At 40.1% G+C, this 25218-nt stretch overlaps 1 protein-coding gene across 1 annotated transcript; it reads right to left on the reverse strand.

The window, feature by feature from the left end:
- Nucleotides 1–2232: 2232 nt before the first annotated feature.
- Nucleotides 2233–2955, reverse strand: LOC127078668 (uncharacterized). Its single transcript, XM_051019101.1, has one exon. It carries the CDS (start codon nt 2953–2955, stop codon nt 2233–2235), a length of 723 nt encoding a protein of 240 aa, XP_050875058.1.
- Nucleotides 2956–25218: the final 22263 nt, after the last annotated feature.

The following is a 25218-nucleotide window of genomic DNA, read 5'->3' on the forward strand; positions in this document are numbered from 1 at the left end:
TATGAACTCATGGGAATCACCCTAGGGCTTTGATCTCATAGAAAATGCTCTTGTTGCCTTGCACAGTTGAATCTCCTGACCAGTCTGACTGATGACATATGATGGACTATGCAATGGCAATGCAATGTTAATGACCTAACAATGAAATGTATATACAAATGGGAGGTGCAAATTTGAGGTGCTACAGCCGGGATGACTAAATTCGATACCAAACGCATGTTCATGGCAGAAGCACCGAAGATATTGTTTCCTTCTATGGCTTTGATCTTCTTTTCCAGGGCACGAAGCCTATCTGCAGCAGGATCTGAAAGTATCTTAAGCTTTGGTTGATCAGGCATATAGAATGCATCATACTGGTCATCTCCAATTTTGGATCCATGATGAGTAGACGTATCAGAAGGTTCTGCATGGTCTCCATCTCCCTTGCCTCCTACTGGTATCTGAACCAATCTCTTCTTGGTAGGGACGTAACTTTCGTCTTGGGGATTCGGACCTGGTGTGCCATCATTCCTTCTTGCCCTAGCTTCTTCCTCCTAGCTCCTCTCTCTCTCTGAGCGATTGCAAGCATTGTCTCCAACAGCTGATCCATCTTCTCCCGGATCGTATTGATGTATGTCCTCATGGTAACCTGGTTGGCCTCAACTTGTTCTAATGTCATCTTGTATTTGCTTCGCGTCTCGTACCGGTGTTGATTAGTCAGTGTGGCTGGATAAAGGGTAAAAAGGTTGGGTAAGTTTTTTTTGATTTTCATGAAATGTGATGCATAATGGAGATGCATATGTTATGCATATTTTATTTCCAGGGAGTCATTCGAGTTTCATTAGTTGTTAGTAATTCGAAGAAACATAAAATACTTAGAATAACAATAATGGAGTAATTTTTAAACGTCATTCCTTCCAATACATAACATAGAGATCCAAAACGGTCATAGTTCAAAAGTACATTTGTTAAAGGAACAAAATACAAGACATAGACAAATTAAACAACTGGCTTTCTGGCCTGAAGCTCTTCTAGTTCCTTATTGAATCTCTTCAACAACCCTTTGCAGAGCAGAACGAAATTGATTATGGCTGGAGGAGTGCTATCTTCTTTCAACTCTTCGACTGCGTCTCTCAACCTCCATGGCAATTCTTTAGCTGCCCAATTACAAAATCCTACTAGCCCATCGAGTTTTGCACGAAACTCATCCCTATCTCCTTGTAAGAAGCTTATGGTCTTCTTAAAGGATTCATAATCTTCAATCACATAGTCTCGCTCTTTCAACCATATGGAGTTGTCTTGGTGTAATGACTCTAGCTGGTTCTTCCAGTAGCTTACAGACTCCCTGGCATCTCTTACTTCTCGACACTTCTCCTCCCATACCATGAGTGACACCCTAGAAGCTTCAGTGGCCATTTTCTTGAGTCGGCGCTCCTGATCTACTTCAGCTTTTGCATGACGAACAGAATTGGTGAGTTCCTTTATCTGAGCCCCAAGTGTATCCCTTATTGTCTTGTTCTTCTTTGTGGCTAGATGCCACCAACGCTCGTTGTCTTGACATTCTTTCTGAGCTTGTCATAGTTGACCCTTAAGAGTATCAAAACAATGATCAGCCTGTTCTAATCCCACTTTGATCTTCTTTCTCTTATGCTCCTCCTTGTTGAACTTTTCCACGTGGGCTTGAAGTTGTGCCTCTTTTCTCTCAAGCTCCCATTTCATATTATTTTTCTCATTGATGGTTTGTTTGAGTTTTATCTGCAGCTCTTCATTCTCTTTTTCTAGCTTTGCCATGGTGGTCTTGAGTTCCTCCATTTCTTCAATAGGGACATGGGTGAGCTTGGGTTCAGGAAGAGGTATAGGTGCCCGAATGACAAATGGAATTTTAATTATTTGCACCCTTTCCTTTACCCACTGAAAATATGGTTCTTTTGTAATCCCATTTGCTTTCCCTAACTCAGCTTTCCCTTTTCGATTGATATTCTTCCAAGCTTTTTTGATTCGCTGGAATAAGTTAGGATTCTCAACCCCAAAGTCAAGTAACAAGAGAGCTTTCAAAGAATTCGCCTCTAGAGGGCCTTCCATTGGGTAGCCAAGTTGTGTGAGAGATAAAATTGGATTAGCATTTATACATCCTTGAGTTCCAATGAGCGGTAGATTTGGGAAATCTCCACAACTGAATATGATGTCTGCGTTGATATATTCTTTGGAGTACCAAGAGAGATCTTCAGATCAGAGTGATCCCAATCTTTGAGGCTAACTAATATCTGTCTGTTCAACCCAAGCACCTGTCTTCGGAAGATGATCTAGAAACCACTGATACAATAAAGGAGCACAACAAGCAATCAATCCCTTCTTCTTAGTATACATATGACTTATGTGATAATAGACATCGGCTAACAAAGTGGGTACTGGGTTCCTAGTAAGGAAAACACAAATGGCAGTCATGTCTACGAAACCATCCATATTAGGGAACAGGACGATGCCATAGATAGACAATGCAATAGCAGAGTAACAAGCATCCCAACTTTTTGCCTTCAACAGGGTATGAGCTCTTTCCAAAAGAAAACTTAGTGAAAACCCTTTGGTATTTCCTTTGGTCTCTAAATTGTCTTTTGCTTCCTTTTCATCCATGTGAAGCGCACTGGCAATGACCTCGAGGGGCAAAGATTCACCTGTCCCTTCAAATAGTGACTTGTCCTTCATGGGAATCCTAACAAGACGCTCAAATTCTTCCAACATTGGTGCTAGATGGAAGTCTTGGAATGTGAAGCATCTTAAAGGTAAGTCATAAAATTGGGCTAAAGTGATCAAGGCTGTATGGTCCACTTGTTGATTGAGGATGCTGAGCAAATTGCCATAATTCTTTCCAAAGTTGATTATGTATACAAGGTGCATCTGAGAGACCAAGTTACGTAAATTCTTCAGATCGGCATCCTTGAACTTGAAGGAGTAAATGTTTCTTTTGCTTGATTCCATGTTTCTTGAATTCCTGCAACTCATGATACTCAGATTCCTTGGAAATAAAATAATATGAATGTTATGCTATGAATGATATTATGCATGTCACATGTAGGTTGATATACAGGTCATGCGAGTGGGTATTCTTGGTTACTAAATAAAACCCTTTTGGGAGGATGCTAAAGTTAAAAGGTTCCCAAAGTCATCAATCAATATCTAGGAAAGTTATTGTCATGATGAAAACTCATCTGTAAATAACATCCCCAAACAAAGTTTCGTCTGGGTGAGGCCTTCGTATGGTCCCAAAGAGGAAAACTCCTAGTGGTCCCATACTACACAACTCTCGAGTCCAAGGTTCTAATAAGGTTCTCAGAGTCATAGATCGAGGTTGGGAATACCACTGTAAGGTAGTAATACGCCCAAGGGATCTCATCTGATTGGGGCTTTCGTATTAACCTAATAAGTCTGAGACTTTTCAGGTAAATACTACATAACCACCGGATATAATGGGTTAAAAGGTCCCTAGAGTCATTGATCCAACTTGAGAATACTATCGTCGTGACGAAAACTCGTCGGGCAATAATATTTCAAGAGAATCTCCTCTAGGCGGGGTCTTTGTTTCTTCCCAACAAGGAAGACTCCTTGTGGGCGCCCACTATGCAACCACCAACTTAATCTTATGGTTTTTCTCAGACTCGGGTGGAGAGCATATCTCACAAAGTATCACCAACCATAGAACCCCAAATAGGACATAATCAATAAATCACAATAATTATAATCATGACAGCATAATAATAACAGAATAAATAACAAACAGATAAAATTAACACACAATACATCAACTGAACTAAGTTAGGCTTCACTCTCTCTTGCTTGGAGCTAGTCCCCAGCAGAGTCGCCATCTGTCGCATCTCGAAAAATATAATTCCTCGCGATGGTCGTGGAAAAATTACGTTCGAACAGAGTCGCCACCGAACTTTATTTATACCAATGAAGGATAGGAAAATATCGATAAAACCTTTAGGAAATGGAATAATGGTCTTCGCAACCATATTCGGGTTCGGGAGTGGATTACGTAAGGGGAAGGTATTAGCACCCCTTACGTCCGTTGTACTCAACGGGAACCTTTTAGTTCTAATGTGTGTTTCGTGTGTTAATTTATGTTTGTTTGTTATCTTTGAGTTATTAGACATTGAAAAATAGAAATGGATGAGAACCTCAGAAAGGGAAAGGGGAGGTTTTTTATTAGTGTGCTCGTGAAGATACAGCAATCCCCTGCCTACGTATCCTTATGGTGCAATAAGGAAGTCAGAGCATTCGTAGTTCGGGGAACTACGGTTGGTTGGTGTCTTTTAATGAATGACTGTTTAGATCGCATCCTAAAGGTTAAACGTTGGCTTGTCTACTCTCGGCGGAGGCTTAAGCATTAGTTTGTTGTGCGCATTAGAAAGGATTAAAAGTGTTCTTTCTGAAAAGAGTTTCAGTCACACGGGGGTGACAAGTTGGATTAATATGTCGGATGTTTTGATTGGTTGAGATGTTTTTGGTTGGATGACGATTACTCGGATAGTTGAGTAAGACAACTCGTATCCTAATAATCGGTAAAAGGAATAGAAGACTCTAGACCGTTTTCTGTTTCATCTGAATATTTATGAAAATAAGAGTTAATATGTTTTGACTGGGCGACGAATACTCGGATAGTCGAGTAAGACAACTCGTATCCTAATAGTCGGAAAAGGGAATAGAAGACTCTAAACCGCTTTCTCTTTTCATCTGAGTGATTATGAAAATAGGTTTGTGTATGGTTGATGTATAATAAACGAACGACAAGTACTTGAATGGTTGAGTAAGACAACTCATATCCAAGCATTTGAGAAGAGGAGTTGAAAACTCAAAACCATCTCCTTTTTCATATAGTTTGTTAAGAAAATGATTTGATTAAGTTGTATGTTTGCAGAAAAATGATAGTTGTTCGACTGACTGAGTAAGAGAACTCGTATTCGACTAACTGAGGAGTGAAGTTGAAAACTCAAAGTCAACTCCCTTTTCATTTAGCTTACTGTGAAAATATTTCGATTTAATCGGAGTTTGGAAGTTGGTATAGGAACGACAATTATTTGACTAACCAAGTAAGAGAACTTGTATTCAAATAGTCAAGGAGAAAAATTGAAGACTCAAAGTTATCTCCCTTTTGGTTTCTTGTTATAAAAGGGTTTGATTTGTTTGTACTTAAATGAATTAGAAATGACGACCATTTGACTAACAGAGTAAGAAAATTCGTATTCAAATAATCGAGGAGAGGAGTTGAAAACTCAAAACCATCCCCCTTTTCATTTTCAAATGAAGTGTTGTTTAGATGTGATTAAGTATTTTAACTTTCAATGAAAATACTCAATATTGGATCGAGGTTTTAATTTTGTGTTTACGAGTGGAGTGAATTTTATTTTAGTGAATGATTCATCTAATCGATTAATTAAAACCGAATAGGTCTCATTGTAAGAAGGCCCAAGAGTAAGCCATGTGAGGTTGATGGCGATGCTTTTACAAGCGATCGACTTACATAGGTGTTTTGAAAATGGGCTCGACTTTGAATCGAGAAGTATGTGATTTATTTTGAAATCGGCTCGGATTATTTTAAAATCGATGAAAGCGACGTGATTTTGTCACAATTATAACATATCATTTCGTGTACACTCAAGATTCAATATAAACAAATAGATAAAGAATAATCATGCACATACACTCCTTAAGATAAATAAGCATCTAAATTATGAAGGTCATTTGTGATTCTATAATCAATCAATTAACTAAATGTTTAACGAATTATTTTATTTTAATTAAATAATAAGTAGTAATGATAAAATGAATATAACCAGATAATTAAATATTAATAATGATAACAACCATATAATTATGTATTTACTTTAAAAAAATAATAATAATAATAATAGTAATACAATTACATGTTTACTATATATATATATATATATATATATATATATATATATATATATATATATATATATATATATATATATATATATATATATATATATATATATATATATATATATATATATATATATATATATATATATATATAATATATATATATATATATATATATATATATATATATATATATATATATATATATAATATTAACAATAGTATAATTAATTTCGAAAATAAATTAAATAATATTAACAATAGTATAATTATAATTTTTTTTATAAAAAAGAATAAAATAAATAAACCAAAGTGGTGGCACACACAATTCTCATAAAAAAATAATTACTTATATTTAACTAATAAATGGTGATAATGATAGTAAACCTAATTAATTAATTAAATAGTAGTAAATTATATAATTGATATTAGATGATTATAATAACAAAGTTTTAATTAATAAATAAAATTATGTTTAAATCAAATATCCAACAATTAATCATATGCTAATAAAAAAGAAATAAGAGAACTATACCAAAAACAGATGGACCATGAAGACATCTGAAGCCCATTAGGGCGCAAAACAACAATAAAGGAGAAAGGAAAACAGGATGGGCCGAAACCCTAAAGGCCCAAGTGGGCGTCGTCCAACTCGGTCCAGCTGAAACCCTAAGTTGGATCTCAACCAAGTCTTTCCCACTTAGGGGAATTCGTTGAGAACAGAAGAGGCAGTCTCTTCCAATTCCCATGGCCACGTGAACTGATTAAGGAAATTAATTAAAAGAAAAGTGGAAACTTGAATCGGTCTTGGACAGAGTGAAGGTTGCCACCATCAATGACCACTAACCTACTTCTAATCAGAGTAAATGCACAAATCTTCAAAGATCAAAATCAAGTTCCAAACCTCATCTCTCTCTCTCTCTCTCTCTCTCTCTCTCTCTCATTCTCACGGATTCATGGCAATCACATTCATGCCTGCGTTCGCCTCTCTCTCCCCAACATCACTTAAAAAGCTCACCTCTAATCAAACATGAAAACCCCCTTCAACATCCCAACAACAGATCTATATTCTACAATCATGCATCCTATGAATCCGAAAACCAAATATCGAACACGAAATCAAACTATAGATTTACAGAGGTGCAAGGTTGCGGGAAGAAAAAGAAGAATTATGCATGCATTTAGTTGTATCAAAGTAACTCGAAATCAGCAATAGTAGCAAGGGGTTTTACCAGATCGAGGTATCTTGGGGAGGAACGACGGGTACGTGAATCTCGATCTCTTCTGCTTCTTTTGATCCTTTTAGAAAAAATGCTATCTTGTTCTTGCTGTTGTTGTTTGCTGTTCTTTAGGTTTTTGCGAAAAATCTCTGTGTTGTGTTTATGTTGTTCTGAGAAACAAGGTCTTGCCGTGTTGTTCTTGATTAGGGTTTTTTTTTAAAATATTTGTTGCTCTGTTATTGCTGTGTTTGCTGTTTTTCTTCCCAGTATTCGTTTTTGTTAACCTCTTTTTTTTCTGTTTATGAAGACAAGATTAAGTTCTTAAGAAACTCCTCCCTTTTTCGAATTTCTCATCCCAGATTATGTGGGATTTGGTTTATTCTGTTTTAAGCTAATGCCAAAAGTGCTTTTTGGATGTTTAGGTTAACCTTATGGATAAAGTTTTAATCTGAGTAATTTTTTCAGTTGTTTTTCAGTTCTCTAAGTGCTTTTGAAAAGTGATTTTAAAATAAGCTGTTTTTGTTCTCTGCAGATTACAATTCTGAAGAGACTTTGATGGAATGGGAAAATGGCTGTACAAAAGCACACTTGGAGGCGCGCCGGTCTTGGGAGTTTTCAACCTAGCTACTTGGTTTTTGATTATTAGGAACCTGTTTCCATCTGTAGCAATTTTTTCAGTGTAATTACTTAGTTTAGTTTTTTTTAGACAAAATGTGTGTTTGGATTATTTGGAACTTATTGAATTAAATTTTAATTATGTAATTACCTTTTAAGCTTTCAAAATTTAACTCAATATTTATTTATGCTAATCAATTTCAACTTTTAAAAACAACACATTTTTAACTTAAGTACATAGAAACCAAATATAGTGATTTAATTTAAAAAGCAACACAATTCTATTTTAAACACAAAAATCTAAATATGGAACTTTTAATTTAAAAACAACACATATTCTAATTTAAACAAAAAAATCTAAATATGGGACTTTTAATTTTTAAAAAGAACAACACATATTCTAATTTAAACACAAAAATCTAAATATGGAACTTTTAATTTAAAAACAACACAATTCTATTTTAAATATAAAAACCTAAATATGGAACTTTTAATTTAAAAACAACACATATTCTAATTTAAACACAAAAATCTAAATATGGAACTTTTAATTTAAAAAGAACACAATTCTATTTTAAATACAAAAACCTAAATATGGAACTTTTAATTTAAAAACAACAACATACATGTTTCTAAAAAATGCAAATTTAATTTGGGAACCCATGAAGAACTTAGAACTTGGTATAAATATTTGGGATGTGTAAATGGACTAGTAAATAGTGATCATAGAAATAATAACATGGCTCTTAATACTTACTAATAAAAAAATAGGTTTTGGATTAGTAATGTAAAAAGATTCAAACCACATTTTAGCTTATGAACTCACTTATGCAAATGGGCCTTTGAAACAAAGAGATCTCATAGGTAAACCACAAATGGCCGGACAAAATTGGGGTATGACAAGAAGGATTTGTTAGATCACATGACATTTTCGTGTCTTGGGTAGCAGTGATGTATTGCTAGATACCGCTCACTGTTTATTTTGTTAAATACGTGATTTAATATAATTGCCAATGCCGCGAAAACCTACAGGGTCACACACAAAGGACGAATTGATGAGAGATGGAGTAACTAAGGAACACCGTAAGGTACGGTGCACTTAAGTGAATTGTAGAACATCGTAAGGTACGGTGTACTTAAGTAGAATACGAAATATGGTAAGGTACCATGGGCTTAAGTGATTTTGGGCATTGTCATACGGTGAACTGGACTTTTGTGTTTTGCTTTGGAAAGCAAATGTCGCGGTTAGCTAGAGTCGCCACCGACTTTTCTTTTATCCAAGAAGGAAAGGTGGAAAAGAACAGGAAAGACCTTAATTTAGATTTTTGGGTTCGGGAGGTACATTATACAAAGGGAAGGGGTTAGCACCCTTTGTATCCATGGTTATCCATGGGCTCTTAACTGCTTAATCACTTATGTTTTTCTTATTTGAAAAAGGTGGGTGAGAAATGTTTAGGAAATGTTTTGAAAAGGAGAATTTAACTTTGTAATGATTCTTGTATGAATGTATACAAAGTGGTTATCTCATTCAGTTTTGAAAGTAGTTTAGAAAAATATAACTTGGCAATGATTCTAGTACGAATGTATGCCAAGTGGTGATTTTCTAAAGGATGTTTTGAAAGGTGTGAGGTGTTAAAAGTATTTTAGGTTGTGAGTAAGCAATTAAGAGTTATACCTACCCCAAGGTCTTTATGGGCATTTCCTATCCTTATGAGGGTAAAACTGTCCTTACTATTGAGAAGTAAGTAGTTTTACCCTTTGGATGTAAAGGGACATCGTAGGGTCCTCGATTGGTCATTGAAGGCAACTTTTGTAGGGATACCTTAGCATTCGAAGGGACGATCATCATTTAACCGTAGGCTATACCGAAGGGTCATCGAGGGGCAAAGGCAACATTCGAGGGACCATGATGATTTAACCGAAGGGTCTTGGCTAAGTGTATCCCCACATTCGCGGGACATGACCATAATACCGTAAGGCAACAAAGAGAGGTCCAAGATCACATATTCAAAGGCAATATTTTGCAATTAAGTATTTAAGATGAATTTCCACATTATGATCAATTAGGATGAATCTCCACATTAAGATTAATTAAGTAATTAGGATGAATCTCCATAAGGGTATCCCACAAATAAAGTGGAATACCTAGCCGGCCGTTTCATCGGGAATATGTAAGCCTTTACACAATTCAGCACACGGGTTAGAACATCGAGATAAAGTACAATTGAAAATTGCACCACAAAGTAAACACAACAGTCATAAGGTCAGGCCAAATAATGCAGAATTATAATAAATCTTGATTAGATAAACATAAGGCAGAACAGAAAAGAAACAAAACAGCCACTGTCCCGTTCGCTCCTGCTTCGCCTAGCGAAGGCTTAGCGAGTGCTCGCCACAGGCTCGCTTAGCGATGTGCTAGCGAGCGGCTACGGGTTTGGAGTTTGATAGCAGCATGATCTCCGGAAACCTGAACTTTATGGCATTTAATTACAGGAATAGCATGGACAAACATTCAGGATATTCAGGCATACTTAAATTCACATGTGAAATCAAATTACATATCCGAAAGTTTAATCATGATGCCTTATGTATGTAGAGATTACCGATTAAAAGCATAAAACAGTAGTGATGCGCAAACCTATTTGCAACTGAGCTGCGATGTTGAAGGGACTGACCACTCTTGGTATCGGATGGAGTTGGGCGGAGGTAACTTCGGTGCGGATGAGCGGCCTTCAGGGTTTCTTTACTCGGAATTCTCTGAGTTAGTCTCCAGGGTTTCTATGCCAGGGTTTCTGTCCGTCTTCCTCTGTTTTTTGTCCTCCCTTTCTGACTGAAGCTTGGCTATTTATAATGCTCTTGTTGTGACCTAATGGGCTCAGAATGAAGCCCGAAAATTCTGATATATCGCAAGCTTCGCTAGGCGAAGGAGTTGCTCGCCTAGCGAGCAAGCTAGTTTGGGCCTTTTTCTGGATTGCAAGCTTCGCTAGGCGAGTGGTATAACGAAGGGTTCGCTAGGCGAAGGAATTGCTCGCCTAGCGAGCATGCCAGTTTGGGCCATTTTCTGGATTTGGCCACCTGTGAGCTGGGTCTTTGTTCCTTTGGGATCAGTGTCTTGAAAATAAGTTGGAGTGTCCTGGAAAATGCCTTGTAATATTAACGGGCAAATTTTGGGGTATGACAGCTGCCCCTGTTCAATATTCTTGAACCGAGAGAGTTAGAATGGTATATACGTCATTCGTGGTCTGGAGGTGAAAGATTATTGAACACTAGAATGCCCCAACAATTTGCACTTGTTAATCAAAAGTTTGATCTAGATGGGGATGGGCTGAGTAGCAGAATGAATTATCCATTAGGCGAGTGACTTCGCTGGGGATGAAAGATCAGAATGGATCGTACGCTAGATCGCATCTGAGTTGCAGAATGAGCCGTACGTTAAGCTGGATCTGACGAAGGTAGAATCAGAATGGATCATACGCTAGATCGTATCTGAGTTGAAGATCCAAATGGGTCGTACGTTAGACCGTATTGGAGTTGCAGAATGAGCTGTACGTTAGGCTGTATCTGAAGAAGAAAGTAGTCGTACGCTAGACTACACCTCGGAATATACCGTACGCTAGGCAGTATCTGAGGATTTGAAGATCCGAATGGGTCGTACGTTAGACCGTATTGGAGTTGCAGAATGAGCCGTACGTTAGGCTGTATCTGAAGAAGAAAGTAGTCGTACGCTAGACTACACCTCGGAATGTACCGTACGCTAGGCAGTATCTGAGGATTTGAAGATCCAAATGGGTCGTACGTTAGACCGTATTGGAGTTGTTGACGAAGTCATATATTGGGCTGAATCAGAATGACCCGTACGTTAGGCTGTATCTGATAATATTTGTTGTATTTGCAGTAACTGTCTGAGATGGGCTTAAAGATGCCATCATTAGGAAGATGCCAGAATGCTTGCCAGGATGAATGTTCATATGGAGTATATCTGAAAGCTGTATTTGAATCTTGAATGTAATTGATAAGGAGGTTCGTCTGAATGAACCTTTTATTTTGACTATATCAGGAGGATAATTAACCTGAAAAGAAAAGTTAGCTTCATGCCATGTCATGATGCATGAGATGTCTTATGCTTTCGAAAATAAATGCAAACATTGTATGCATGTATGTGATGTGAAATGATGCATGGAATGAATCATGCGTCTGAGAATTTTCCAGGGGAAAATAAATCCCCACATCCTGGTTGGAGATATTTGTATTGATGACCCTTTCTCAGCTGGGGGTATTTGATTTCTGTCTGATGGCAGAAATGTTCAGCAGAAGCCTGGCTGGGGGTGGAAGAGATGACCAATTTGTCTAGTGATGCCAATTTCTTCTGGGGAATAACTGGCTTTGTCGGGGAATAGAATTAGCAACGGATTCATTGGAAAGCATGGTTAGACCTTCTCCTCGATCCTGAAGTCTTGTAGTAATTGCTATTTCTATTTTATGCATGCATTTTTGGTAAACATCGATCATATTCAAATGCACATATTAATTCAAATTAAATCAATGGACGTTTACGCAAACAAAACAGAAAAAGTAAAACAAAAGCATCTTTTGGAAATAAAATTGTATTGAGTTCGAAAGAGGGCCTATAAACAGATAATCTGTGTACAAAGAGACAGAAATCCTAGTAAGAGGAAATTGTCAAGAAAATAAAGAGAAAGCTATGCAGAAAAAGTCCTATTGATTTTAATTCCACTATTGTCATTATGTCTTCAAGTATCTCATCTCCCTTGCTGTCGGATGGAAGTGATTAGCTTGTTCAGTCCTTTGAACCTGGTTGGAGGTGACTGAGAATGGGACATAGTCTTACGCTTTTAATCCCTAATTTTTGCCTGGACCGCCTTTTCAGGTTTTCAGTCCACCAGAATACCCTTTTTTGCCCAAGCCGCCTTTTCAGGTTTTCGACTTGCCGGGTGTACATTTTTATATGTTTATCTCTAATTTTGCCCGAACCCTTTTGGTTCGCCGGGATGCCCTTACTTTTGCCTAGGTACGTCGACCTAGAGGGTCTCTTTTATGCGTAGTATTTTTTGACTATGTCTGCGTTCACGGGATGCGGGAAGTCTTCGCCGTCCATTGTAGCAAGTATCATGGCTCCACCGGAGAATACTTTCTTAACTACAAATGGCCCTTCGTATGTGGGAGTCCATTTGCCTCTGGGATCACCTTGTGGTAGAATGATACGCTTTATCACCAAGTCGCCAACTTGATACACCTGTCTTTTGACCTTTTTGTTAAATGCCTGGGTCATGCGCTTCTGATATATCTGCCCATGACAAACAGCCGCGAGTCTCTTCTCATCAATCAAATTTATCTGATCGAGTCGGGTCTGAATCCATTCATCTTCATCTAAGCCCGCCTCTTTCATGATTCTTAGAGAGGGAATCTGAACTTCCACTGGTAAAACGGCTTCCATTCCGTAGACTAAAGAGAAAGGAGTTGCTCCTGTCGAAGTGCGTACTGAAGTGCGATAACCATAGAGAGCAAACGGTAACATCTCATGCCAGTCTTTGTACGTTACTGTCATCTTTTGTATGATCTTCTTGATATTCTTATTAGCAGCCTCCACGGTGCCGTTCATCTTTGGCCGGTACGGAGAAGAGTTATGGTGTTTTATCTTGAACTGCGTGCAGAGTTCAGTAATCATTTTGTTGTTCAAATTAGTGCCATTGTCAATGATAATTCTTTCAGGGACGCCATATCGACAAATAAGACTATTCTTGATGAACCGCGCCACCACATTCTTGGTGATAGAAGCAAATGAGGCTGCCTCTACCCACTTTGTAAAGTAATCAATAGCCACGAGGATGAAACGATGTCCATTAGAAGCAGTAGGCTTAATCTCTCCGATCATATCAATGCCCCACATCGCAAAGGGCCAAGGGGCTGTCAGCACGTTTAAAGGAGCAGGGGGGCACATGTACTTTATCCGCATAGATCTGGCACTTGTGACATGTTCTGGAGTGATGGTGGCAATCAGCTTCCATGGTAGACCAATAATACCCTGATCTCAGAATCTTCTTGGCCATCGTATGTCCACTAGAATGAATCCCAAAAATACCGTCATGCATGTCTTCCATAATCTTTTCTGCTTCATTTTTATCCACACAGCGAAGCAAGGTCGAATCATGATTACGTTTGTATAGTACTCCATTACTCAAAAAGAATTTAGCGGAGAACTTCCTCAAGAATTTTCTATCATTGAGGGATGCCCCTTCAGGGTATTCCTGAGCTTCTAAATATCTTTTTACTTCATGGAACCAAGGTTTCTCTTCTACTTCATCAGCGTTAAGTTCATAACAATATGCTGGTTCATCTAATCGTTCAATGGTGATCCAGGGAGCTTCATTGTCCCATCTGACTCTGAACATAGATGACATGGTGGCCAAGGCGTCTGCCAACTGATTCTCTTCTCGTGGAATATGTTCGAATGTAATTTCTTCGAAGTATGGGATTAACGTCAACACCCGCTCTCGATAAGGGATGAGATTCGGATGTTTAGTGTCCCATTCTCCTTTGATCTGACTGATTACTAAGGCTGAGTCTCCGTATACGCTTAAAAACTTGATTCTTAGGTCTATAGCAGCTCTGAGTCCCAAAATACAGGCTTCATACTCAGCCATGTTATTGGTACAATCAAAACATAGCCTAGCAGTGAAAGGCGTATAGCAACCCCTGGGAGAAATAATTACAACACCAACACCATTGCCCAATGCATTAGAAGATCCATCAAAAACCATAGTCCATCGGGACCTCGGTTCGGGTCCTTCATCCGGTCCAGGTTCTTCGTAATCAGTAACAAGCATGACATCCTCATCTGGGAACTCAAAATTCATAGATTGGTAATCATCCACTGCTTGATGAGCCAAATGATCGGCCAACACGCTTCCTTTGATTGCTTTCTGGGTAGTATACTAGATATCATACTCTGTTAAAATCATCTGCCATCTTGCTATTCTTCCGGAGAGGGCAGGTTTCTCAAATATGTATTTGATAGGATCCATCTTAGAAATCAACAAAGTGGTATGATTCAACATATACTGTCTTAGTCGGCGAGCAGCCCAAGCCAAAGCACAGCAAATTTTCTCGAGCAGTGAGTATCTTGTTTCACAGTCGGTAAACTTTTTGCTAAGGTAGTATATGGCATGCTCTTTTCGACCAGACTCGTCATGTTGCCCCAACACACACCCCATTGAATTTTCTAACACGGTCAAATACATGATTAGAGGTCTTCCTTCAACTGGTGGTATCAGGATCGGAGGTTCCTGGAGATACTTCTTGATTTTGTCAAAAGCTTCTTGACATTCGTCATTCCATATCATCTCTTGATTCTTCCTCAGTAGTTTGAAGATGGGTTTGTAGGTAGCAGTCAAATGGGAAATAAACCGGGCGATGTAATTCAAACGTCCCAAGAAACCTCTGACTTCCTTATCTGTACGGGGCACTGGCATTTCTTGGATAGCTCTCACCTTAGCCGGGTCAACCTCAATTCCTTTACCACTGACAATAAATCCCAAGAGTTTACCGGATCTTACTCCAAAGGTGCATTTGTTCAGGTTCAATCTCAGCTTGTATTTCTTCAACCTCTCAAACAATTTGTACAGATGATCGAGATGTTCTTCTTCAGTATGAGATCTGGCTATCATGTCATCCACATATACTTCTATTTCATGATGAATCATATCATGAAACAAAACCACCATAGCACGCTGGTATGTTGCCCCGGTGTTCTTTAAACCGGATGGCATTACTTTGTAACAGAACGTGCCCCATTGCGTCACAAACGTAGTTTTCTCCATGTCTTCAGGTGCCATCTTAATCTGATTATAACCTGAGAATCCATCCATGAAGGAGAATAGTTTGTGTTGAGCGGTATTGTCCACCAGAACATCAATGTGCGGGAGTGGAAAGTCATCTTTGGGACTCGCTTTATTCAAGTCTCTATAATCTACACACATTCGCACCTTACCATCCTTCTTCGGTACCGGTACCACATTAGCAACCCATTGAGGATAAGAAGTAACGGCTAGGAAACCGGCGTTAAATTGTTTCATAACTTCGGCTTTGATTTTCTCAGACATTTCAGGACGCATGCGGCGAACCTTTTGCTTAACAGGACGACAGTCTTCCTTCATTGGCAGACGATGCACTACTATGTCAGTATCCAATCCTGGCATGTCTTTATAAGACCAGGCAAAAACCTCTACATAGTCATGTAACATCTGAATCAATCTTTCTTTGATACTGTTTTCCAAGCCTGCTCCTATTTTGACTTCTTTCTTGTCTACTTCAGTACCCAGGTTTACAACTTCAATTGATTCCTCATGCGGCTGTATAGTCTTTTCCTCTTGCAGTAACAGTCTGGCGAGTTCTCCAGGGACTTCACAATCTTCGTCACTTCCATCCTCGGCTTGGTAGATCGGATTTTCAAAGTCATAATGAACAGCAGTAGAACTATTATCAACAGGATCCAGAGTGGGTATGGATTCCTGACTAAAGGTAATCGGGATAGTGTCTTTAGCGTTCCAATTATTGAGTCCGTCACCAATTGTTGGGAAAATCCAGCTATCCAGGTCGCAATCGCTATCAGCATCTTCTACAACATTGATTTGATCTTTGACCATCCTTTCAGAGTTAAATCCCAGACCAGATTTATCAGACTTGTAGGGTACGTTGATCAGTTGACCCCAACCAGTATGACCACCATTTTCGACCACGGCTTGAGCATCTTTCAGAGAAATCATGGCAGAAGGAGCTCGAATAACCTCGGGCACAAGGGGAGTTGGCTTAAGGACAGGACTGGGCGGAGGAACCACTTCAAATGACTGAGAAGGAGTCTCAAAGAATTCTCCATCCATCTCGACGTATCTGAAAGCCTGCACACTACTGACAATATATTCTTCTTCTCCACACACAGTGACAACCTTACCCTCTATTGGATACCTCAGTTTTTGATGGAGAGATGAAGCTACAGCACTTGCCCCATGAATCCAAGGGCGTCCCAGCAAGCAGGAGTAGGCAGGACGAATGTTCATTACGTGAAAGATAGTGTTGAAGACTTGAGGTCCTATCTTGATAGGGAGGACCACTTCACCGTGGACAACGCTCTTCGCACCATCGTAAGCACGCACCACAATGTCACTAGGCTTCAGTTCAATGCTTTTACAATCCAGTTTATCGAGCACAGCTGTCGGTAGCACATTCAAAGAAGAGCCATTATCGATCAACACATGAGACAAGGTGATCCCCTTACACTCAATGGAGATATGCAGAGCTTTATTGTGATTCTTTACCGCTGGTGTCAGGTCAGCATCGGAAAAGCCTAGGCCATTGTCAACAGTCAGGTTAGCAACATGGTTTTCGAACTGATCGACGGAGGTCTCCTGAGGTACATGAGCAGTCTTCAAGAATTTTATCAAGGCATTGGCATGAGATTCAGAAGATAACAACAAGGATAACATCGAGATCTTAGAAGGAGTATGCCCCAACTATTCTACCACATCAAAATCACTCTTGCGGATGATCTTCAGCACTTCTTCCATTTCTTGTTTGGCAACATCTTTAGTAGTAACTTCGATCGATGTCTCTGACTGAAGAGGGTTGACTGTTGGTTCCTTTCCTCGAGTTTCAGGGACGGGAGGTGAGATTTCCGGAGAGAAGTTCCTTCCGCTTCGAGTAACTTTACTAGTCCCAACAATGTCATTAGGATTAGCAGAATTACCAACTTGCTTTACGCCATGGATGTAAACATCACCTCCATAATTCCACGGAATGGCTTTGCTTGAGGAATACGGTATTGGGCCAGGTGCAGTAATGATTAGGGGAGCTCCCGTGGGCTCAGCAATAATCTTCACAGGTACTCTGATAGCAATAATCTTCACTGGAACTTTGGACCTCCCAATCACAGATATTTCTTCCACGGGGTTTTCCACCTTAGGAACCTTTTCGAAGAGGATTGTATGATCGTCCATCAGCCGTTGAATGCCATTTCTCAACTTCAAGCAATCACTGGATCGGAGTATACATAAATCGCAATTTTCAGCACAACCTGGAAATAAACCAGCTTGCAACAACTTCTTCTTGATGGCCAGGAGAGGAGATGCTAAGTCAGCTACATTAGAAATGTGAGAGTTGTCATCCATAGCATTAACAGCCTTGTCATGATTAGGCATAGGTGCAATGATGACATTAGGAGTCTCCGGAGGCTCAAATTCAATTTCCCCAGCGTCGATCATATCTTGGATTTTGTTCTTCAACAACCAACAATCGTTTGTATCATGCCCGGGGCTATCAGAGTGATATGCACACCTGGCATTGGGATTATAACGAGGAGAGGTAGTGTTGACATTTGCAGGAGGGCCTCTGAGAGTGATTAGATTTGCCTTTATCATACTTTGCAGTGCTTGTACTAAAGTCATATTGATCTTGGTAAACTGCCTCCTCGGCCTGTCCTGTCTGTGCTGGAAATTTTGAGCTGGCGGGGCTGCAATCGTAACTGCTCCAACGGCATGGTCACTATTTTTCTTGTTATGACTCCTTTGACCGTACACAGCATTTGATTCATTCTTCCCCTGATAGGACTTTTTGTTGCTTGCAGAGGTAGCCGCCTGTATCTTTCCACTTCGAATGCCGCTCTCCACCCGTTCACCCGTCAATATAAGTTCAGTGAAACCTGATGAAGAACTTCCCAGTAGATGGTTGTAGAACGGGCCAGTCAGTGTACCCATGAACATGTCTACTAATTCTCGATCAGTCATAGGGGGTTTGACTCTGCCAGCCAAATCTCTCCATTTTTGAGCATATTCTTTGAAGCTTTCTTTAGATCCCATAGTCATACTCTGCAACTGTAGCCGAGTAGGCGCTAGTTCAGAATTATACTGGTAGTGCTTGTAGAAAGCTGTCGCTAAATCAGTCCAGGTGCGGATGTCAGAGCTCTCGAGCTGATAATACCATTCCAACTGTGTGCCAGACAGACTCTCTTGGAAGAAATGGATCCATAGCTTCCTATCAGTGGTATGCGGCTGAATCTTTCTCACATAAGCTCTCAGATGCATCTGAGGACAGGACGCACCATCGTACTTAGTGAAAGTGGGGATCTTGAATTTGCGAGGAATGGTCACATCGGAGACCAGACCCAAACTTTCGAAATCCAGACCGGGCGCCTTCTGACCCTCCATAGCTAGCATGCGTTCTTCCAGCAGTTTATACTTATCACCTTTTGGAGAGTACTGCTCATTCTCATAATCTTCATCGTCATCCTCCTGGCTGAAAGGGTCAGCATTCTCCTCTTCTGAATCTGTCCCCTCTTCTTGATCCTTCGGAATTCTAATCTTGACTCCTGCAGCCTGTCTTTTAAGCCTTCTTCCCGTGTTGATGTAACTCACAGCTTTCTTGTCTTTCTTCTTTTCGAGCAAAAGAGCCTTCAGTTCCTCCTGCCCTTTGGATAAGCTCAAGATCAACTCCTGGAATTGAGCATTCTGAGTCTGGAGATCTTTGACAGTTTGTTCGAGGTCCATTTTTCTGTTTAGAAGGCAGACCGTGAGAACATTGATCTTTTAGGATACCTGTTATGCAATGTTATGTTATGCTATGCAATGTATGAAATGTTTTCAAGGACTTTTGGAATTTAACTTTGCGTAAACTACCAAAAAGAGAGGAACTTTTATTACTAATTCTTTAATCAAGGTTCATTACAAAAATAATAATAAAAATACAATGAAAGCTTAAGTCTCCCAGGGGCGGCTTCTTTTTGGGCGAAGATATGCATTGAGTCTTCGTTCCTCATTAAGCTGGCTGGTGAGCTCTAGTACCTTCTTCCTTTCTGCACTGAACTGAGCTTCAAAAGTATCTCTTTCCTCTCTCAACTGGGTCCAGGATCTCTTCATTTCCTCACCATCAGTAGGCATATCTGGATAAGGAATGATCTGAGGAGTACCTCCTTCAACTTCTGGTTCAACGATCAATGGTCCGACCGCAAGATATGGCATGACGAGTTCACGAGCTCTGGCGCGTACCCATCTGAGATAAGGCTCCATAGGAATAGAATTTTTCTGTCCTAAAGTGCTTCTTTTCACCATGCCCCAGGCTCGTACAAATCTTTGACGGAGACCTTGAGAATCATTGTCATAGTCAAACACCGTACCTTGAATAATCATTTCATGTGGACCATCTCTTCGAGCACAACCAAACTGACGTAGGGCTAAAGCAGGATTATAAGTAATACCTCCTCTTATCCCCATGAGTGGTACATTAGGGAATTCTCCATAACGGTCGATGAGGATAACATTTTCTCTGAGATTAGAACACCAACGGATATCTGAATGGGAGAGTGCCATTATCCTTTGAGACCATTTCAGATTTCGCTCATTCTTCAAGACTGATTGAGGAAGGTGCGAAATAAACCACCTAGACAATAAAGGTATACAGCACATGAGAGTCCCTTGTCTCTTCATAGTACGGGTGTGAAGGGAATGTAAAATGTCCCCAAGCAAGGTAGGTACAGGGTTATGAGTGAGAAATATCTTAATAGCATTCATGTCTATGAATTGGTCTGGATTAGGGAATAGCACCGAACCATAGATTAGTAATGCTAGGACCTCTTCGAAAGCATGGACATTCATAACTTTTAGGAATTCTCGGGCCTTATTTATCAGAAATTTGGCAAGTAAACCCTTAACTCCACTTCTTGTTACCCAATTGGTTTCCATGTCTGACTTTGTCATGTGTAAAGCTGCGGCAACTTCTTCAGACTTCGGAATCTTTTCCAAACCACTGAAAGGTGTTTGATCAAGGATATGTATCCCCAACAGCCTGGAGAATTCTTCTAACGTGGGCACCAATTGATAATCTGGGAAGGTGAAGCAATGATGTTTAGGATCGAAGAACTGGAATAGAACTCTCATCATATCTTCTTTGAAATCAGTGGTAACCAAATTGAGGATAGAACCATGTCTCTTGATGAACTGAGCATGACCGGGAAGTTCTGACACTAAATCCTTCAGCTGAGGAGAGATTGCTACAAAATTGATCCGGATGGTCTTCCTGGAAGCCATAACCTGTTTAACAGAGCAAAGCTAAATTCCTAAGTCCTTGAAATGGTTAGTATAATGCCGTGATGTTATGATGTTATAATGTTATGATGTTATGTAAATAACAAGCACAAGCAAGTCACACAACAATCACTCCTAGGTTTTAAGGCTTGCATGAGTTCCATAGGTAAGTACCCTCCCCACTGAAGTTTGGTTGGTTCAACCTGTCCTAGAATAGTAACCGGGTTCTAGAAGGATCTCAAATCATTGACCTTTCCTTAAGTCCACTTCAGTGCAACACCAAGTGGTTGACCGAAGCTTCCCTAAAGTCCAATCTCAAAGAGTGTAGTATCGAGTCTCAACCAACCTCAGTCGGAACCGAAGCCAGTTATCTCACTAATTTCTAATGGCTAGGATGAGTCAATTAGGGTTCTAAAGGTCTGGTTAATGCTTTGATGACACCACGCGAATGCCAAATTTTTCCTCAAGTAAGCATGAGGAACATCAGGACATCCAAAGTGTCACATTAACCGTAGCCATCATTTTAACCATTCCAGTATACGCCGGATAGTCGCGATGATCTATTGCTACTTACCTAAGGTACACTAGATCCGGGTGTAGGATCTTTCACTCGAAAATACCCTTAAAAGAGGGAACAATTGAAAACATAAATGATTTTTTAAGGTGACCTCTCTTTGTAGTCCCCAGCAGAGTCGCCAGTTCTGTCATACGGTGAACTGGACTTTTGTGTTTTGCTTTGGAAAGCAAATGTCGCGGTTAGCAAGAGTCGCCACCGACTTTTCTTTTATCCAAGAAGGAAAGGTGGAAAAGAACAGGAAAGACCTTAATTTAGATTTTTGGGTTCGGGAGGTACATTATACAAAGGGAAGGGGTTAGCACCCTTTGTATCCATGGTTATCCATGGGCTCTTAACTGCTTAATCACTTATGTTTTTCTTATTTGAAAAAGGTGGGTGAGAAATGTTTAGGAAATGTTTTGAAAAGGAGAATTTAACTTTGTAATGATTCTTGTATGAATGTATACAAAGTGGTTATCTCATTCAGTTTTGAAAATAGTTTAGAAAAATATAACTTGGCAATGATTCTAGTACGAATGTATGCCAAGTGGTGATTTTCTAAAGGATGTTTTGAAAGGTGTGAGGTGTTAAAAGTATTTTAGGTTGTGAGTAAGCAATTAAGAGTTATACCTACCCCAAGGTCTTTATGGGCATTTCCTATCCTTATGAGGGTAAAACTGTCCTTACTATTGAGAAGTAAGTAGTTTTACCCTTTGGATGTAAAGGGACATCGTAGGGTCATCGATTGGTCATTGAAGGCAACTTTTGTAGGGATACCTTAGCATTCGAAGGGACGATCATCATTTAACCGTAGGCTATACCGAAGGGTCATCGAGGGGCAAAGGCAACATTCGAGGGACCATGATGATTTAACCGAAGGGTCTTGGCTAAGTGTATCCCCACATTCGCGGGACATGACCATAATACCGTAAGGCAACAAAGAGAGGTCCAAGATCACATATTCAAAGGCAATATTTTGCAATTAAGTATTTAAGATGAATTTCCACATTATGATCAATTAGGATGAATCTCCACATTAAGATTAATTAAGTAATTAGGATGAATCTCCATAAGGGTATCCCACAAATAAAGTGGAATACCTAGCCGGCCGTTTCATCGGGAATATGTAAGCCTTTACACAATTCAGCACACGGGTTAGAACATCGAGATAAAGTACAATTGAAAATTGCACCACAAAGTAAACACAACAGTCATAAGGTCAGGCCAAATAATGCAGAATTATAATAAATCTTGATTAGATAAACATAAGGCAGAACAGAAAAGAAACAAAACAGCCACTGTCCCGTTCGCTCCTGCTTCGCCTAGCGAAGGCTTAGCGAGTGCTCGCCACAGGCTCGCTTAGCGATGTGCTAGCGAGCGGCTACGGGTTTGGAGTTTGATAGCAGCATGATCTCCGGAAACCTGAACTTTATGGCATTTAATTACAGGAATAGCATGGACAAACATTCAGGATATTCAGGCATACTTAAATTCACATGTGAAATCAAATTACATATCCGAAAGTTTAATCATGATGCCTTATGTATGTAGAGATTACCGATTAAAAGCATAAAACAGTAGTGATGCGCAAACCTGTTTGCAACTGAGCTGCGATGTTGAAGGGACTGACCACTCTTGGTATCGGATGGAGTTGGGCGGAGGTAACTTCGGTGCGGATGAGCGGCCTTCAGGGTTTCTTTACTCGGAATTCTCTGAGTTAGTCTCCAGGGTTTCTATGCCAGGGTTTCTGTCCGTCTTCCTCTGTTTTTCGTCCTCCCTTTCTGACTGAAGCTTGGCTATTTATAATGCTCTTGTTGTGACCTAATGGGCTCAGAATGAAGCCCGAAAATTCTGATATATCGCAAGCTTCGCTAGGCGAAGGAGTTGCTCGCCTAGCGAGCAAGCTAGTTTGGGCCTTTTTCTGGATTGCAAGCTTCGCTAGGCGAGTGGTATAACGAAGGGTTCGCTAGGCGAAGGAATTGCTCGCCTAGCGAGCATGCCAGTTTGGGCCTGTCGCATCCTGCGAAAAAACAACCGGCGAGCCTAAAAATAAAAACATACAGAGCCGCCACTAAACGTTATTTATCCCAAGATAGGGAAAGGAAACGCTCAGAGAAACCTGGAAAGACATGGTCTCGCGACCAGAGAGAAAAGGTTCGGGAGTCGGTTACGCGAGGGGAAGGTATTAGCACCCCTCACGTCCGTCGTACTCGACGGGATCCACGTCCTAGAATAAAGAAAAGGTTGCTAAACATCACACACACACACGGGGAACGCAGGTGGGATTAAGAGGAACGGGCTCGATAAGGTATCGCACCTTATGCCTACATATCTTGTCTGGAACAAGAATCAGAGCCACTGTAGTTCGGCTTACGCACGCCAAACAACACAACACATACAAACAAGCAAGGGTGGCAAACATGGAGCCCGACAACCACTTGATGGAATTATGTCGGCATCCGAACCAAAACACGCACAAAACGGCAAACTTGGAGCCCGACAGCCAATCACTGGCCTTACGTCGGCATCCGAACCAAAACACCAAACAGCACAGTCAGATAACAAGTAAACGCACGCAAAAAAGAAAAAGGTTGCCCGGAGTGGTCTCGCACGACCACCTGCCTACATACCTCGTCTGGCACGAGGATCAGGGCGATGTAGTTCCCCTGAAAGGGACTAAATTGCTAACCAGAAACCGGGGAAAGACACACGACTAGGGAGCTGAGACTCGAGCCTAATGTTGTCATGCATCGTTAACCCTAAGTTCGGTTTTCTATCCTACTTGCATAAGCAAACTATCCTAACCAGGAAAGAAGCAATCACACAAGCATACAATATACAAGCATATATCAGATGAGAACAGGCATCTCAAACAACACAAGCATGTCAATCAAATATCCACATAACACCCACTATAGCCAAACAAGGGGCTCAATCAATCGGGTTTGACTGCCTAAGCAAGTCGTCTGTACAGGCTGGTTTTGCTCTTAACCTTGCCATTACGAGGCTAAGGTGAAGCAGATGTAGAGGTGAAGTGAGGATCAGACCTCACAGCTCATATCCCTAACCAGGGAGAGCTGACAAATGAGCATGGGTCCAGAATAGGGGAACCCTTCTATACTCGATGACTCTGACTCAATGTGCACTGCACAGGATCTTGGGCTTTTGATCTCAATGCTACAACCATGTAATGGGAGCAAGGAGAAGACTCACTGAATAGTGGGGGACAGGTTGCTTGTCCCTACCTTCCACCAATTGCCTTACTTGAAGGACTTTTCCTGCTTGGCTTAAAAAATAAACATACACAAGCATTGCCTCTTAAGGAGGACTTCAGACAATTTGCCCGGCCCGGTAACAGCCGGGTCTCCAGACTACATGAAGTAAGAAGGTTATACCTCAAATGCAAGTTGCTTAAGCAAAGCAAAGCAATAGTTCACAAGGAACTGAGCAACTAAAGTACCTGGAAACAATCAAACTCAATCAGTAATCAATCAGACAAACTATACGGCAAACAATCAAACAGTTTAAACAATACAACACAAAGCAAGCTCAAGGCTTAAGCCCAAGCTCCAACACCTACAAAAAAATGTTATGTTAGTGTACAAACATCCACAACATCAATCAAAATTGGATTTGGATCATTCTCCATGTACATTATGCTTTTGATCCTGAAAAACCAAGCAAATATTAGCAACTAGACCACTAGGCCAAGCCTAGGGTCCAAAAGCAAGAAAAAAATTAAAACAGCAAGGTATCCACCATCCAACATCAAATTAACATCAAACAAGAGCAAACATCATTGGTCTCATGTTTATATCATCCATCAAGTTCAATTCATGCACAAAACAATCCA

The sequence above is a fragment of the Lathyrus oleraceus genome, chromosome 5, assembly GCF_024323335.1.
Source record: "Lathyrus oleraceus cultivar Zhongwan6 chromosome 5, CAAS_Psat_ZW6_1.0, whole genome shotgun sequence".
NCBI lineage: Eukaryota > Viridiplantae > Streptophyta > Magnoliopsida > Fabales > Fabaceae > Lathyrus > Lathyrus oleraceus.

What these genes read in the sequence shown, in the direction of transcription:
- LOC127078668 (XM_051019101.1), bottom strand. Translation starts at nt 2,955, where the DNA reads ATGGAATCAAGCAAAAGAAACATTTACTCCTTCAAGTTCAAGGATGCC.